Raw genomic sequence first — 18939 nt, 5'->3', positions numbered from 1 at the left:
TATCAACACATCTGTATTCTGCAAGTTAAGTGCCATAGATGCCCAATAATATGTGTTCATCGCCCAAAACCTTGCCACTGCCTGCCACCATTGAACATGGAGAGTGACACTGAGCTAGAAGGATACATTGCTATAGCATATATGACAAGATTATATAAACATCTCTTATGATCAATGGTCTAGGTTGACAGTCCGAACATATATTATGTTCAAGAAAACTTGTAAGAGAATCAAGAATGTGAAAAAGATCATGATATTTATATGAATACTTTTACACACGTGTCATGGTACCCTCAGCCCCTATATATCTGGGGACACATCGCACTCCGGCGGACTTTTACTGACATGTAACCTACTGTGTCACTTTGTAAATCGATCAATGACAGTGCAGATTGAAGTTGTAGAAGGGGCTTATTGTGTGAAATGTTAAGACACTCAATATACAGTCAAAGAAAAGGAAGGAAAGCCATTCTTTCATCAAAATGCACGTCTACAGGACCGTCTTATTGCAACAATCAAGCAGAAGGAAACCTATTTGGTTACCAGAAGGATCAATCATCAGATTCACACCATTCTTGTAAGGTTGGTGTTGCAACTCCAATGTTCTTCATGTCCAATATATTGGCTGGTTCAGAGAATTTGGGCTAGTCAGTCATGGCTATCATTCGACAATCCATCTTCAAATACAATCAGAATTATTAAAAAAAACTATAACGGACTAAACAGGTTTCCTATATGATACATCTTTTAAGGGTAATATTCTCTTGTGAAACGGTCTCACATGTATAACCCATCTGATCAATGGATCACATTGACAGTATGAAAGTCACAGAACAGCATACTCTGTAAAAAGAGAACACTTTGCTGTGCTTAAAAGAAGGATCATTGAAGATATTGCTTGGCACACCAAAATTTGGACGATGATAGACATGGGTCACATGCACTAGCATTGAAGAAAAGAAGTATAAATGGCATATTCCAGTGATGATAGCCCCATAGGCATCCCCACAGAGTCAGATTTCTTCATGCAAAAGTGATTATGGTAGAAAATTTAAAATCATATCAATTGAATCATACATACAGCTAATTCAAAAGCTTTTCCTTGCCTTCAGTAAGGAATAAGAAAAGATAGCAGAGAAATTTACTAGCCAAGGTCCTAATTTCAACATGCACGCCTACAAATCATCCAAAAGACAATCATAGTTACAAGATCTCCTTGGTTTGTCTTTGTAGAGTTTCCTTTACATTACGCATTAGCTATTTGGATACTTAAAGGTATCAATTCTGACCATCAAAAGAAAAATCCAATTCTTAAACTGTCCCCACCACCTTATCTCTTCTAAGTTTCATTTTTCTTCTGACTCTGTTTCCACCAGGAAAGGGTGAAGGCTTGTAGTTTTCTATGGGAATTCCGTAGTCACACTACTAGTCTATATCTAATGGTACTTGAGAATATAATTTTGGGTTCAATGTTGACACATGAGGAGGTATTTGAGTTAAAGAGGGCATATCAGTGGTATTCGAAGTTTCCTACTTTTTCCTTCTATTAACATATCCTGAATTCTTTTAAACTGAAAAATAGGTTTCAAAAAGGATTATTTCAGCATTTGCATGCATAATGATGAAATAACAAGAGATAAAATCTATCTACCTAATCTCAAACAAATTAACACCGTACAAGCGATCAATACTCCGAATCAGCCCATACTAAGAATCAAGTTCAAATGTATCAAGGATATGAGTCACTTATTCACATCCTCAATTTCCAATCCGTGACAAAAATTTATCAACAGGATCCAGATCAACCTCAACTTCATATAACATTAATCAAACAACCTGAAATCACCATTCCTAACCATCCTTAATAACCGAATTTTGTAGTGAAAATCCTATAATTAGATTTTTTTTCTTCTGTATATGCTATGATTAGATGGTTACTGAGGCATAAGTTTCTGGGGAAAAAGGAACAGAACAACGATAACATTAGCATCACAAAAACAAAAATCACATACCAGCGTGTACTTCAGGTGTAGCAGCAGCTGTGGCATCAAGAACAACTGTAACAGATTTGTAATCCAAAGCTACACCATCAAACACAGTCTGCCTAATGCAGTTTGGAGTCTGAACACCTAAAAATACCAACACCAACAAATTACAACCTTACACAAAATACTAAAAACACCATTCTACAAAACAAACAATAGGGTCTTTCATAATTGAATATCTCACTTACCAGTGACAACCAAACTGTCAATTCCAGCACCCTTAAGAAATGAATCAAGATGTGTAGCAAAGAATGCACTAAACCGTGTCTTGACCAACTTATAATCCCCTTCTTGAATCACAAGCCCATGAACAAGTTCAGCACCAAACTGACCCTTAACGGTTGGACCAACCTTCCCAGCAGGATATAAGTGCCGGCGGAAAAGCTCAACATCTCTTCCTAGTGGGTCATGTTCACGCACAACCTACCATATTTGTCAAAATGAACCATTACAAATCCAACTTGACTGTAAAATTGAGTGAATATTTTATCTTCCCACATTAAAAATCAAATCAAAATACACTCCTTTTCTCAATTGCACATTAAAGTTTATCTTAGTGGCAGTAAAAATTGGAAGAAGAAAAGTTGGTACTTGGTATTAAAATCCTGGGTCTTATGTTTTTCGTTGTTCTAGTTAGCAGAAAGTGGAAAGTTCAACTAAAAACGAACAAGGGAATAGGAAAGACAGTTGGGTACCCAAACTACGAGCATGCCACGCTGCCTTGCGATTTGAACGGCCTTGATTACATTTGGGACTATTGCTTTGCCTCCACTGACTAGCATAGGACCATCCACATCTACGAAATCATGCTGCAAAACACAACCGCTTCAAAACCCAATTCATTTTATTTTGGCAGAAATCAGAGTTTGGGGAGAGAGAAAGACCTGCATGTCAATTACAAGCAGAGCTGTGTGCTTCCATTTGTTTGCCATGTTTCAGAGACTCAGTTGGAGAAAGGAGGTTGACAACTCTGGTAGCTGCTGCCTGTTGAAGATATAACTCTGACCCAGCTTGGATGAAGGTTCAAGGGAAAAGGCCCTTGTATACAATTTGGGCTAAGCCTCAACTAAACCCAAACCCTCAAAAGTAAAGAATTCATTTCACAGACGGCGAATGCAAATTCTCTCACAGCTAGACCCTCTCATTTTCTTTTCCCACTCTCCTTTTTATCTCCTCCTCAAATTGTATTGTATGCATTCAAGTTTATGACAGTTTATTTTTGTTTTGATATGTTCGGCTTGTAAATCTTGTGACTACGAGACAGCTCGAGTAGAACTCATTTATCAATAAAAGACAAAGAGAGGTAAGGACAGTTACTGTTTATATGAATAGTGACTGCCTTAGTAATTTTTTTTGTATACATTCTCACCCATTGCCATAACAACCCAAGGGCAACCACCAGGACGGACCCAGGATTTTAAAATGAGATGGGCTAAATTTACCTTATTGAACTATTAGATTTTAGGCTTATGGAATTGATCATGTATGTGTGTGTATATATGTATATATATAATTTTAAAACATATAATTTTTATTTTATTTGTTTAAAAGGCCTATTTTACACCAACAATGCCAGCTAAGGTCTACCATGATGAACACAAATGAATTTAAGAGAAAAGAAAATTCATAAGAAACTTCAAAAATGAAAATTTATCATCACAAAGATAGAGTCAGATAGACACACGGCAACTAGAGGTAACACTACAATGATCTAATTAGTTCAAATTAATATTTCTGCTATAAATGGGATTAACAGTAACACTAACTATAAGAAATAAATAAAAAAAACTCACCTGGGCTATAGCCCAGGTTGTACAAGTCATAGGACCGTCTTTAACAACCACTATTCACATGAGATATGAGTTGAGGAATTTGATAGAGTTTTGGTGTGGGATGTGAAGAATATGGCTAAGTATTTATAGAAAAAAAAAATCTGAAATTTTGGGGAGTTTTTTTTTTTTTAGTATTTAAATTGGTTGCTGATGTCACAATGATGTGAGCGTGCCTAGACAGCAGCCCAAGCAAGTCTTGCCTTTGAGCTTGCCAGGCTGGTGGAGCCCAATGCTTACCCTGACAAGCCTTGGCCATTGGAAACGGAATTGGGGACCTAGGAGCCTCTTGCATGGGCTAGCCTCTCTTGCTGGAAGTGTTCATATCGTTTAGGCATTTTTGCATATAAGCTCATAAATTAGGAATTTTATCTTTGTGATTCTATTTTAAAATATTGTTGTCACGCCTTTGTCCAAAAAATAAGTAAATAATTGTTGTCAGCTATTACTTGTTAGTTTTTTTTTTTTTTTTTTTTTTAAAGACTATTACTTGTTTGCTTGAAAATATTGTTGTCAAATGGGCCAACATTTTACTATGAATCGGTTGGATGCAGCTCAAGCTATTGAGTTTGATTTTGTTTTAACTCCTGCAAGCTATCGGCTCGCAAAATAAACAAAGTAAATTAAGTTAAAGCTCTTTAGACACAAATTATTTTTCAAATTTGAAACATGAAAACAACAATTTATAGAAGTGACTTTTTTATAGAGAAAATAGTGTTTTTTTCATGTTTGATCCATTCTTAAGGCAAAATAAAACTATTCGTAGGTGTTCATATACTTACACTAGATGTTTCTGAAGTGGTGATGAGCAGGTTGAAAGCATGGATTCGAATTTGAGCTTCACTAGTGCACAAATGGAAGTGGTTGAGGGAGGTGCCTTTAACTAAACTTTTCTCGCAATCGAACTTTGTTTATGTATGATTTCTTTCCTTGGGTTGTAGTTTGTAATGAGATGAACACTAGCTGCCCTTTTATAGGCTAAGAAGTAGTTGAAAATGAACTTGAGTTGCTCTCAAAGTTGCTTGGTTACGATGTATGGTTAAAGGCCAAGTGGGGTGTTTAAAGCTTTGCAATTGTGTGTTTGGCATATTTTGAACGCTCCAGATATAACTCTGGTAGGTTTACCTCATGTTTTAAAATCTGATGTTTTTTTTTTAAACTTTATTTTCATTTCTTTCTTTAAAAAACACATAGTGGCATTTTGGTAATTTCACACAAAATTCAAATATTTCAAAATACATTAACTAAATTATATATAAAAAAAAATCACCACATGAATGAGAAACATGTTTTTAGCACATTTAGAGGCATATAGATATTTTATATGTGCAGATAAACACAAAATACGTATAAGGGCATTTTAGTACTTTCACCTAAGGACGAGCATGATTGATTGCTATAATGATGAATGAGTGGTACTCATGGAAACTTATTCGCTTTATTAAAGAAGAATGTACATGAAGTTTTAATGTTTTTAAAATTTTCAACCTTGTATATATGAAAGCTGTGTGTTGTTTTGTTATGTATTTGCTTTAATCCATGAAGACTTTATATGGGTTCATTATTAAGAGTCTTATTCCATGCTCCTGTTTCTGTTTCTTTTTCTTTCTTTTTTTTTTTCTTTTTTAATTTATGAAGGAGGGAGGTTTCGAATTTGGGATCTCTTCCAACATTGGGAAGATAAAAATCACTAAACGCACAACTATAGTTGGTTCCATCCTCTTGTTTTCATATAAATTTCAGAGTACGTTATATTAATGAATAATTATATATGTATATATAAAAAGTGCACATTGAAAATATAATGTTCCTCACATGTATATAATTATAGAAGTTTGCTAGAATCATCAAATTTGTTCACTAAATTTAAAATATTTCATTTATTCAGTTTGGGAGCCACTCTAGAAACCTCATTCAATGAGAAAATTTGATATGTGTTGTAAAAATAACCTGGAATATGTATGATTATTGAGCTGCACGTAAAGTAGATGAGACACAGCATTTAACGAGGTTCGGTTATGCCTACGTCCCCGGAGAGCAGCAGTAGTAACTTTTCCACTATGTAAAATAATAGGGCTACAACTTTAGTGTTTACAATATATGTGGCTCACTAATTTTTCTCTCTTGGAGAAATTTCTCTCCACTCTATTTTTCTCTCTACTTACTAACCCTCTTTCTTCCTTCTCTTCCTTTCTTTCTTTCCTCACTCATTCTTCTCTTCATTTTGGTGTGTCTTACAAGTGAATGAGCAAGCATATTTATAGGCTAAGGTTTTGGTAAAATACAGGGAAGGGAAGGTTCCTGGAAGATGCAAGGAAACTTCCTGAATTGATAAATACAGGGAAGGGAAAGTTCCTGGAAGATGCAAGGAAACTTCCTCTGTGGGCTCCACCTTCAAACTTTTACAACACTCCCCCTTGGAGACCACAAATGATATGGAATATGCCTCGTTAAAAACCTTGCCAGTAAAAACCCAGTAGGACAAAAACTGGTCGAAGGGAAAAAGAGTACATAATCACATGTAACATAAAATTCTGTGTATATTGACGCGCGTGCGACACTGCCTCGTTAAAACCTTGCCAGGAAAAACCCAGTGGGATAAAAATCTGGATGAAGGAAAAAGAGTACAGTGTGTAAGGGTCTGTATTGACAGCACGCTCCCCCTGATGTTTGGCAAAATATCTTTAAGCCATACTGTTGATCATCTGTCTGAATATCATAGTTGACACTGCTGCTGTGAGTCAATAGTGTATGAAAGTCGTTATTAATACCATGCTCCCCCTGATGAATATCTCCCCCTGAAAACTTCATGACTAGCTTTTTCCAGTAAGCGACCATAGAGATTTCCTGAGTCCGCATATCTTAGAACACTTGGGCTATTTATAAGTTCACTAAAAAAATATGCCCGTATATGGTGTTATGCTTAGATAGCATCAAATATACCTCACATCATCCCAAAATGATGGTGATGGAGTTGAGCCCTATCTGGAAAATATGATGTCCGGTCCAATATACTTTCGGAAAATCATTAAAGTGTCCAACGGATAATCCTCATAAAAATACTTTAATACTTTCTTAGTATAAGCAAGAATCTCGTTGGCATAATGCTCGATCGAGACAAATATTTCATGAATTCTGCAGAAGCTTTAATGTGTTGCAATCACATTATAATCAATGTACTCACTGAGGTAATTTATGCATATTAATATTGAGTACAAATTTTGTGCTTCAAGCACATGTCCTTTAGGGACTTTCTCTATGCAATATCAATCCTCTCAACGGATTTTGGTTAAAAGGGATTAAACTTTATGACACATTATATAGCTTTTACCCAGCTATTTATACATCTTTAGGAAATCGCTTCTGGCGATATGCTCTGTGCATTAATAACCCTTAAAGATAATATGTTGGTCTTCGTAATTGTGTAATAAGGGGGGCACAATTGAATCTGTAAATATGGAGAAAACCCAACATTCCTTGTTTCTGCCAGAAACAGTGTGTCATACAAAGTAGATATATTTCCTTTTATTCCGAACACCCAAATATAACTTTTAGTATTAACAAATTTTGGGGTTCGTATTGTGGGTTTGTTCTTTCACGTTCATTCTCATTTATAATGGAATTACCTCGTTCCATTTTGGCCAATGATATTGTCGACATTTAATAATTGAACGTGGTTCCAATCAACACAGCCCATTGATGATTTGAGTAGCTACTCCAAAACCAAAAATTGTCATTCATCAATTCATAATCTCACAATTCTCATGTTCATGCGCATGCATCAATTATAAGCATTTCTTTTGCTTTTGGGTACCCAAGCCACTTCATGGGGCTTTTATTATGTGAGAATGTGGATTATAACCTCCAATGGAGCGTTATTTTACATAGGGCGTGGAAAATCTCCATTTAGGGAGTTGGAACATTTAGAACCCATATATCTGTCATGCTGCAGGCATGCCACAGATTAATACATACATGTCAATTAATTTCTGGGACTTTAACCCGTATTATGGGACTTTAACCCATATAATTTGCTACGCATTAGGCGTGCATAATATCAATATTGACATGTCAAAGGATTGTCCTTTCGGGACTTCAATCCACATCATTTGCTACGCAACAGGCGTGCATCATATTGATCACTGCTATACCCATGTTATGTTCTTATGGGACTTTAATCTGTGCAGTGTATTATCAATGTATCCAACTTGCAATCTGTAAAATTTGCATTAATAATTCATAGATACATACAAGCCATTCTTTTGGAACGGACTTATCTTCCCATTTGGTTACCTTTCAAGATAAAATATCAAATAGGTATATAAGCATAAAATAACACAAGTATTGCTTACATCCTTAGGTGGGAAAAACTTTTCTCAAGTATCATTCAAGCTCATATCAGCCCAGTAAATATAATGTAGCGCTTGATGATCTAGTTATATCCTGCAAAAGCAAAAATCACAACTCTTTTGCCTCTGTCAAAACAAATAACCCTCATAGTTATGATTACTTCATGGATTCATTCTTCAGATGTTCATTCTAAAGAAATAAAATCTCTTATGAACAGAGAGTTATAAAAAGAGGAAAAAAATGCAAAAATAATGTGATATTGATTGCAAGAGAAGGTAAGCAATCAGGGAAGGAAGCTGGTGGGAGCAGACAATAAGCTCTCATATCTCCTAGTCTAGAAGGACTCCCGAAGATTAGAGCATAAGATCGCCTTCACAGTTTCTTGATGTAGTGGAAACGTGATCAGGGATAGTCTTGCTTCTCAGGCATATTGAGTGCTCACTGATAAGAAAAACAAGTAGATATCGCATCACTAGGTATGGAGTAAACTGGATGTCTTCTGCAAAGAAAATTTCGTTCGTAACACATTTATACACAAATACAATGAATAGGTAGAACCGGTGAATTTCAAATTAACCATAGGAAAATTGCGAGATTCTCGGGATACTTTTGAAAAAGTAGCTCCGTGAAATCCGTAAAGCAAGATCGGCTTTGAAAATAATACTTTGAAAAACGCCGAAAGTGCCGACAGGCATTATTAGAGGCCACGTGAAGTTTTGGACTCTAGGAAAGAAAAAGATAATATGGGGATTCGAGAAGATATTGGGGTCCTGAAAAACAGTAGCCATATTTCCTCCTATAGATATGGCCTTTGCAAAAATTTGATTGGAGCAACTGCGTTTCAACTCAAATTTCTTTATTTTCTGAAACTTTAGTTTTCCTAAGACTTTCTTCGAAACCTTCTTAAAAAAAAATGGCTTCCTCTTCTTCCTGCCCAAATTATTTCAATTTAAATGATGCTCCCACAACAACCAGTGACGCCCAAGTTTGGCGTCCATCTTTTGTATCCAAAAATCGTCATCTCACAGTTAATGATTCTGTGATGATGAATGATGCTACTGCTGTCATAGTAGCTAGGAATTTCATTACTCCAATGGATGAAATGTTGTTGACAGGGAGATCAGAGGAAGAGGCTATTGATGACTCAATGGCTTTTAGCATTCAGAGTGCTGCTTCTGTTTCTAACATGGCTGATCGTTTGCGTGCTAGAGCAAACGAGGTTGAGAGGTTAGCTACTGAAAATTCGTCTCTCCAAAGAATGCTTCATGAGTCTCAACAGGAGGTTGAGAAACTTAAAGGAGAGAATAATTCCTTGTTGAAACTAGTGAGTTCGTACTCTGTTGATACACTGAGACGGCTAGACATGCTACAGGTCTCCAATGAAAGAATTTTGGGAGACCACGAGAAGCTCATGGCCAAGCTTAAGAGGCGCCGTTCTCTTCCTTCAGAGGCTTCCAGAACATAATGTAATTTTATAGATTTTACAGGGCCTGCACCTTTATTGCAGGTGGAAAAAATCTATCTGTTGTATGTTCCTGTAATAATAATTGCGCACATTCTTAAACTTGCACCTGTGGTTTTTACGTCTTTTCAAAATGACGGTTTGGAACCTTGTGCCTTATAGATTCAAATAACCACATTGTCTATCCCAAATTGCATGGTAGCCCGGAACTTTTGGCATGGGCACAAACTCAGAATTTATTTGCCCTTTTCAAATGGACATGAAATATGAATTGAGTAAAAGCCATGATAATATCGCAATATAGTAGTGAAGAGCATTAACTACTATATACCCACAACTTCAAGTTTAGGATCTCTCATATATTTGGATCCATGGGCTTCCGGCCCAGATATAACAAAATATGTGGGGAGTCTCAATTCATTATTTGAGGTTTATATTGATATTATCCATTTCGCGGTGTATTCTTAACAACCGGAATTCACAAAATATATTTCATCCTTGAGGTGTCGATTGTAACAAAATCGAACTTTAAATTCATCATCTTCTTATGCCAAAGAAATATGTGGCATACCACAATTTGCAATAATACCTCAAGGATTGTCCATTTAATTGTTGGAACTTCAGGTTCTCAACACTATTGAATTTTTGAACTTCAGGCCAAAGCCACATATTCTCATGGTATGGACATTTTTACAATTTTCTGTACATATTTTGGGACTTCAATCCCTTACATAATTGTCCATATTTTGATGAACTTCTGGCATCTCATTTAATTGCTCATCCATGAGTTTAAGGAACTGCAGGTTCCCTTTTGTATATAGTGACGGTTTACCCAAAATGGTTCATATTTATGCATACGTCACTATTCATGTGAATAGTACTATTCATCAAGTCATGAATACGTATCTATTCATCTGCCAGTACAGTTATCATCAATGTGTATGGCACTATGAACCAATACGGTACTGTTACATCATTAAGGAACTCTAGGTCCTTATTTACATGTCAGGGATCAAGGACCCATGTTTACAAATACAGTACCGGAGAGACTGTCAGCTCTCATATTAATATCATCATCAAGGATCTTCAAGTCCTGATGTAATTGTATGATGAGGATCAAGGAACTTCTGGTCCAGATCTGCATACTGTAAAACTCATCATACAGCACATTTAATCCATATAATAAATTACTGGTAATTAAATTAATGGTATGGACGATAAACCCGCACCACACTTTAAATAAATGTAAATGTGCGGTAAAATAAATTCATAAATTAAATTGCTTGCTGTATGGACGTTAATCCCGCACCATACCTTAAATAAAATTAAATGTGCGGTAAAGTAAACGTGCTTGTATGGGCACTAATTCTGCTCCATATATTTAAATAACAGTAAAGGCATGGACGATAAACCCGCACCACCCTTTTAAATAAATACTGTTGTATGGGTAATAAACCTACACCATACAGTAAATAAAATAAATGTACGGTAAAGTAAATTTGCGATAAAGTAAAGGTGCTTGTATGGGCACTAATTCTGCTCCATACATTTAAATAAAAGTAAAGGCGTGGACGATAAACCCGCACCACCCTTTTAAATAAATGTAAATGTGCAGTAAATTAAATTCATAAAATAAACATTAGTATTAGTAACGGTCTCCCACTGATAATATGTTTAGTATTACCGAGGGTCCATTTTTGTTAATGGTTAGTAGTATAGATAATAGTGCAGCACAAAAATTATACCTGATAGCTTCTCGTGCTGATAACGTGTTGTAAAAATAACCTGGAATATGTATGAATATTGAGCTGCACGTAAAGTAGATGAGACACAGCATTTAACGAGGTTGAGCTGCACGTAAAATAATAGGGCTACAACTTTAGTGTTTACAATATATGTGGCTCACTAATTTTTCTCTCTTGGAGAAATTTCTCTCCACTCTATTTTTCTCTCTACTTACTCACCCTCTTTCTTCCTTCTCTTCCTTTCTTTCTTTCCTCACTCATTCTTCTCTTCATTTTGGTGTGTCTTACAAGTGAATGAGCAAGCATATTTATAGGCTAAGGTTTTGGTAAAATACAGGGAAGGGAAGGGATGGCTTCTCCAATTTAAAACTTCCTGAATTGATAAATACAGGAACCCTGGAAGATGCAAGGAAACTTCCTGAATTGATAAATACAGGGAAGGGAAAGTTCCTGGAAGATGCAAGGAACTTCCTCTGTGGGCTCCACCTTCAAACTTTTACAACGATATGAATATCTTTGGTAATTATAGGGTTAAGCTTTTTTGTTTTTTATTTTTAAATATTAGAGAGAAGGATTCAAACTTGAGACATCTTCTAATGTTGGGAATAGAAATACCACTAACTCAAGAGTACGTAAAAACAAGTTGGTATATCATATATGCATATATATAGTTAAGCTGATGATGCAGATGAATACGAATAGGCTAATAGCTAGGCAGATGAAAGTTGGGGCATTCACACAAATACCCATATCCAAGCACAAGGAATCAAACAGCTAGGAGCCAGCTTTTACATCATTAAAGTGACCGAAAAGACAAAGAGTACCATATATATATATAGTACATCTATGGATATCGTGAGGGAAGAAGAGTACAGTAAGTTTGTAACTTGGTTTAGGCACCACAAAGGACTTGCACTTGGAGAATGGTTGGGCCACGCTGTCATCTAGGGTACCACATATGCGGACGGCAATCAAGTTACTAAAGTCACCGAAAATAGTAAAAACTATTTGTAGCAGATTATTATGGAGTAGATCTCTATATATTCGTCATAGGCGAGCGTCGTCTAGTAGATCTCTATTTTATATATTCGTCATATGTAGGTGTGAGTTCGGTCAGTTAGTTAGGCTAGTGAATCCTCCCCTTGTACTTAAGTTCGAGTCCCCCTCGTCGTAAAATAGACTAATTTAGAATATTCAAACTATCGCTTTAAATAAATAAAAAAGTAGATTTCACCTTTATTAATGATTTGGTCTACAATTTTATGTTGTGTCGAGGGTTTCACTTCTGTTAATAATTTTTATCCAAAATTTTATGCCATGTAACGAGTCTACCAAAATTATAACAATGTACAATAATTGTACCATAAACCCTTGACAACATATTTCTACACCGAAAAAATGCAACTTCATCAAATGTCTCTCTCTGTTTTGGTCATTTATTTTTGTTGCCTCGGCACAACAATTAATTAAAGAGATATTTAGTGATATATCCATTTCTAGCACTAATATTATAAATAAACCCTACACAATTGAATTTCTATAAACAAACCCAAAAAAAACCCAAAAAATGGTAGCTGACCTTATTGAATTTAATATTAATTATTAAATTACTTTAATGTCATATTGAGTGTTTTGGGTATTTTATGAGATTTTGGGGTTGGGCTTGTTTTAAGAAATTGATGGCAGTTTTGTAATTTATAAGAAGTTAAAAGCTTTTTTGTTATGTTATAAATGGGCTTTAGGTGTGTTTCTAAAGTCCATTTCATATGAGGCATTTTTATAATTTGGGCCCCCATATTCCATATTGGATATAATAATGAATCTCCCTTAATTAAACCCCCTAATCCTAGATTTGATTCTAAGAAGTAGAGATCAGATATGCAAAATATATCCAATTCAAGAAAATGGATGGTGATGTGCCAATATACATAATAGATTAAAGATAGCTAGGGTCACACTCACAGAGTAATTATACTATTGCGTCAAATAACGCCTGATGCAATTTGGAGTGAAGGCGTAAAATATGTATCATATATACAAACTTTAGTTAACATCAAGGTCTAAAATATCGATGATATCGGAAATATCGGTAGTCCAAAAATATGGAAATTTCGATGGAAATATCGGGATATTATCGATATCGATAAAAATTGAATAAAAACCACGGAAATTGTAAGAAAAACTTGGAAATTTTTATTGAAACTTTGGAGAATGTTTATTTAGTCAATTATCTATGAGTTTATCACAAAAAATTAGAAGAAAATGCATTGCATGATGGATTTAACTAATTTAAGTTGATTATACAGTAAGCGGGCAAACACTATGAGTGTAAAAAATATGTAATAATTAATGAAAAAAGATTAAATACACCGTAATCATTTATATATAATGATTTACTATAATATTTAACACTTTATACATTGCATGGTAAGATACATGAGTGACTTAATACCACATAAAGTTCCTAAGAGGTTCAAATTTTTCACTATCTTCATCATCTCTATGTGTAGAGTAAGTGTATTGTGAAGAGTAGTCATCAAATGATAAATCCCCAAAATAGTTTTGCATGTAATTGTTAACATACCACCCATATAAATATAAATATTTTAGCATACTATCACAAAAACATAAGTGATATGGTGTTTAAGGTGTTGGAGGAGTAAAATAGGAGGGGTTCATATTCCCTTTGTGCTTTTTTCTCCCCTTTTTCCCTTTTTTTTTTAAAAAACTTTTTTTTTCCTTCACATCGATATTTTCGATATTTTAGCGATATTACACCGATATTTTGACAAAATATTGCTGAAATGTGAGCGAAATTATCGACATCGATATTTTCCGATATTATCGTCGATATTGTCGATATTTATACGATATGTACATGGATATGTTCCGAAATATCCATGATTCAAAAAAATCGAAATATCCTCGATATTTCCTCGATATTATCGATATTTCAGACTATTTAAGATCAACATATAACATTCCAAAATCACCAAGGTGTATATTATATATACAAACTGAAGTTAAAATCAACATATACCATTCCAAAATCACCAAGGGGCAACGTACAAATGAATATTTGGGATAGTTACTTCCAAATGTGTACCTGTGTGACCGCTAAGTATGAATAATTAATCTAATCAATCATATGTAGCACCCTAATTAAGGAGAATTAAGAAATTAAGTGGAGATGATGTGTCAAAGAACGCCCTAAACTGGATCTTGACTCTTGACCAAGTTATTATGGTCTTCTTGAATAGTTAATTAGGCCATCCACCAATTATTTTCAAATACTATTTTGCATTTTTTGACCATAATTTATTAGAGAGGGAGAAATCGAACTTAAAACATCATATACATGAGTAGATATTCTTAACTACTTGAACTACAAGTCTCTTGCTGAATTATAGAGAGTGGTGTTACTTAAGTAAGGATTAAGGAGAACTATGATTCTATAGTACTTTTAGATGAGGTTGAAGTCGTTACAAGCAGCTTATAACATATTTATTTTAATATAATTGTATGATAAGAAGGTAATTAAAATATGTCAAATGTGTCATTATTTTGATACAAGTACCTAAGTTATATTTCTTCCGCGTCACATGCATGCCGACCCTTGCCATGTAGAAGGGATTGAGGCGATGGGAACCTAATTTATTATGTTTATTCCTCTAATATTACATGACTTTACAGATCCCACATGAGTCTGTCTGTCTGACATCGGTCATTCATATAGGGAGGGTATCGGTCTTACATGACTTTACACAACCTAATTTATTATGTTTATTCCTCTAATATTACACGACTTTACAGATCCCACATGAGTCTGTCTGTCTGACATCGGTCTTTCATATAGGGAGGGTATCGGTCTTACATGACTTTACACATTGTATTCTTTTTCTTTCGTTCAGGTGTTTTGTCTTACTGGATTTTTCTTAGTAAGGTTTTAACGATGCAGTATCGCACGCGTGTCAGTGTTCTATAAACGATTGTGTTACACATAGTTATGTAATCTTTTTTCCTTCACCAGTTTTTGTTCCACTGAGTTTTACTGTCAAGATTTTTAATGAAGCATATTCCATGTATATTGGACATCCAAGGGGGAGTGTTGGAAATCCAAAATTAAGATGGATGCCCACCATTCCTACTGTATCTTCATCCCTAACTATGCCTACCAAATGTCTATGTAAAAGTACCAAACCTACCAATGCGATTGAAGCCTACCACTTATGGTAGTAATTTTTATGTATTTGTAACATCTCACATTGACCAACGGAGAGGGGGTGATGTGCCTTATATGTATATGCCCACCTTCATCTAGCACGAGGCTTGTTGGGAGTACACTGGCTTCGGAGTCATAGGAACTCCGAAGTTAAGCGAGTTGGGGCTAGAGCAATCATAGGATGGGTGACCTACTGGGAAGTTACTCGTGAGTTCCAAGAAACAAAACCATGAGGGCAAAGATGGGACCCAAAGCGGACAATATATTGCTACGGCAGAGCCGATACCGGGATGTGACAATTTGGTATCAGAGTCACTCTGCTGTATGGTGCGAGTGTGCCGACGAGGACGTCGGGCTACTTAAGGGTGTGGATTACATCCCACATTGACCAACGGAGAGGGGGTGATGTGTCGTATATGTACATGCCCACCTCCATCTAGCACGAGGTCTTTTGGGCTTTTAGAAGTCATAGGAACTCCAAAGTTAAGCGAGTTGAGGCTAGAGCAATCTCACGATTGGTGACCCACTGGGAAGTTACTCATGAGTTCCAATAAACAAAACCGTGAGGGCATAACTAGGGGTTCAAAGCGGACAAGTCGATCACAGGATGTGACAGTATTTTCCTATGCCTATAAATAGGCCTCTAAGATTAATGAGAAAGAACAAGAAGAACAGAAAAGATGAAACTCACGGTGGATCTCTTGATAATCATTGTTTCCTTCCTCTAAATTCTCTCCAAATTTTCCTAAGTTTATAACAGTTCCGTTATTTTCGACTATCCTGCATTTGTCCTACCCTCATTTTCAACATAAATATAAGGACCTATGCACAAGTGCTACCTACCCTCAACCTTTCCTTTGCGACAATGGAGTTGTATCTCCCATGCCTAAACACTGCCATAGCTGGAATCTTAGCCATACTTGTGTTTTTCTACTTTATCATAAAGAGATCAAGCTCTGGTGCCAAAGCCAAGAGTCTCAAACCACCAAAAGTGGAAGGTGGGTGGCCTCTGCTAGGTCATCTCGACCTATTCGGAGGATCTCAGCTTCCTCACATAGCTTTGGCTTCCTTGGCTGGCAAGTATGGACCAATCTTCACCGTCAAGATTGGCATCCACTCTGCTCTGGTGATAAGTACTTGGGAGGCGGCCAAGGATTGCTTCACCACAAACGATATAGCTGTTTCCTCCCGTCCCGCTAGGCTAGGGATTAAACACTTGAGCTACAACTATGCCATGTTCGGGTTTAGCCCCTACGGTACATACTGGCGTGAAATTCGCAAACTGACATCCCTCGAGCTACTCTCAAATCGCAGGCTGGAGCTACTGAGAAACGTTAGAGCATCCGAAGTGGAGATGAGCTTAAAAGAGCTGTACACTCTATGGAGCAACAGAAAAGAAGGGCCGGGGGAGCTTTTGGTGGACATGAAGCAGTGGTTTGGAGGTTTGACTCTAAATGTGATTTTTAGGATGATTGCTGGAAAGAGATGCTTTATGAATGGGGATTTGAGTGAGGAGAAGGAGGCAAGGCGGTGGCAAAAAGCCATGGGGGAGTTCTTTCATTTTCTGGGATTGTTTCTGTTGGGAGATGCTGTTCCTTGGCTTAGTTGGTTGGATTTGGGTGGACAGCAGAAGGCCATGAAGAGAACTGCCAAAGAACTGGACAGTATTCTTGCGGAATGGTTGGAGGAGCACAAGCAGAAAAGAACTAAAGGAAAAGATCAAGATTTCATTGATGTGATGCTTTCAGCCATCGATGGAGCAAATGTTGCTGGCTTCGATGCTGATACCGTCATCAAAGCAACATGTTTGGTATATATATATATGATAATTATTTTTTTTACAATAACGACCTCAATGGTAAATTTGTTTTATTAATCACCAAAGTTTTGATTGTGCAGACTATGATTTCTGGAGGGAGTGACACAACCATGGTGACCCTGACGTGGACACTCTCTTTGCTTTTGAACAACCGCCAAGTTTTGAAGAAAGTTTATGAAGAACTTGACCAGCATGTTGGCAAAAGCAGACTGTTGAATGAGTCAGATATAAATAATCTGGTGTACCTGTCGGCCACTATTAAAGAAGCAATGCGTTTATGCCCACCTGGTCCACTCTCAGTCCAGAGGGAGTTCAGAGAAGACTGTACCGTAGAAGGGTACCAGGTTCCAAAAGGCACATGGCTGCTAGTGAACCTGTGGAAGATCCAAACTGACCCTCGGGTTTGGGCCGACCCGATGGAGTTCAAGCCAGAGAGATTTCTCACTACCCATAAGGATGTTGATGTTAGGGGTCAGCAATTTGAGCTGATGCCGTTCGGGACTGGTAGAAGAGTATGCCCTGGGATAAGTTTGGGTCTTCAGACGACGCTTTTAACTTTGGCTAGTTTTCTTCATTCGTTTGAAGTCACGACCCGAGGAAACGCAGCGGTTGATATGACTGGAAGCCCTGGACTTACGAACAGGAAACTCACCCCTCTTGATGTCCTCATCAAACCACGCTTGTCTCCACATCTTTATGAATAAGTTCAGAATGAGAATATAGCTATGTGTGAGAATAAATACTGTGATATAAAATAAAAGGTTTTTTATCACAAATGGTCCTTAACGTTTACAATTTTATCACGAATGATCCTTAAGGTTTTTATGTGACACTAATAGTCCTTAACGTTAGTGCTTTTTATCACAAATGGTCCCTCCGTTAAAAATTCTGTTAAGTGTAATAAGTGGAGCTCATATGTCCAATCACATCGTGACATGTGGATTAAATAAATAAAGAAGTAATTTTTTTTATTTTATGAAAATCCACTCTCTTTGTCTCTCTCCCCCTCCCCTCTGCCCTCTCTCCTCCCTGTGCTCTCCCTCTCCCTCTGTTTTTTTTTTCCTTGCCTCTACAGCCCGACCACCCCATGCCCACCCACCCGCAACCCACCCCTCTCCCTCTGTATATTTTGCAAAATAATCACTTGCACAAGGTAGTTTCACATTTCCTTTTACACAAATATTTATTCAAACAACTTAAAATAATTAAAAACAGAGGGGGAGGGTAGAGGAGGAGAGAAAATACAGTGGGAGAGGGTAGGGGAGTTGGGCGTGGGTTGCAGCTTGTGGGTGGCTGTGTTAAAAAAAAGAGACCAATAAAAGAATCCCAAAGACCATTTTTTCTTGCAGGTGGCAGGCAATGGGCAAGAAAAAAACAAAGGGGGATTGTGGGTTATGATTTATATACCACTATACAAAGATGGAGAAAGATATATGGGTTATATTATTATTTTTACAAAGGGAGAAG

At 36.5% G+C, this 18939-nt stretch overlaps 2 protein-coding genes across 2 annotated transcripts; one reads left to right on the top strand and one right to left on the bottom strand.

Annotated features, from left to right (window-relative positions):
• Positions 176-3227, bottom strand: LOC18784121 (probable inactive nicotinamidase At3g16190). The gene is made up of 5 exons (XM_007215930.2): positions 2930-3227; positions 2741-2854; positions 2234-2468; positions 2013-2129; positions 176-625 (listed from the first exon to the last, which is right to left on the bottom strand). The coding sequence occupies exons 1-5, from the start codon at positions 2975-2977 to the stop codon at positions 552-554; spliced, it is 588 nt and encodes a 195-aa protein (XP_007215992.1). The 5' UTR covers positions 2978-3227; the 3' UTR covers positions 176-551.
• LOC18783104 (cytochrome P450 CYP82D47) lies at positions 16438-18219 on the top strand. Its single transcript, XM_007217426.2, has 2 exons — positions 16438-17463; positions 17553-18219. Exons 1-2 carry the CDS (start codon positions 16519-16521, stop codon positions 18174-18176), a joined length of 1569 nt encoding a protein of 522 aa, XP_007217488.1. The 5' UTR covers positions 16438-16518; the 3' UTR covers positions 18177-18219.

This window comes from Prunus persica, chromosome G3, assembly GCF_000346465.2.
Source record: "Prunus persica cultivar Lovell chromosome G3, Prunus_persica_NCBIv2, whole genome shotgun sequence".
Classification (NCBI taxonomy): Eukaryota; Viridiplantae; Streptophyta; class Magnoliopsida; order Rosales; family Rosaceae; genus Prunus; species Prunus persica.
Note: the sequence above shows the minus strand (reverse complement) of the source record. Positions and strands in the feature narration are given on the sequence as shown.

Bases quoted from the DNA above. Each gene is read 5' to 3' on its own strand.
- LOC18784121 (XM_007215930.2), bottom strand. From the start codon at position 2,977: ATGGCAAACAAATGGAAGCACACAGCTCTGCTTGTAATTGACATGCAG. The intron at 2,855-2,929 runs GTCTTTCTCTCT...TGTGTTTTGCAG, and splicing joins TGCTTGTAATTGACATGCAG to CATGATTTCGTAGATGTGGA. The intron at 2,469-2,740 runs GTACCCAACTGT...CAAATATGGTAG, and splicing joins GTGGCATGCTCGTAGTTTGG to GTTGTGCGTGAACATGACCC.
- LOC18783104 (XM_007217426.2), top strand. From the start codon at position 16,519: ATGGAGTTGTATCTCCCATGCCTAAACACTGCCATAGCTGGAATCTTA. The intron at 17,464-17,552 runs GTATATATATAT...TTGATTGTGCAG, and splicing joins TCATCAAAGCAACATGTTTG to ACTATGATTTCTGGAGGGAG.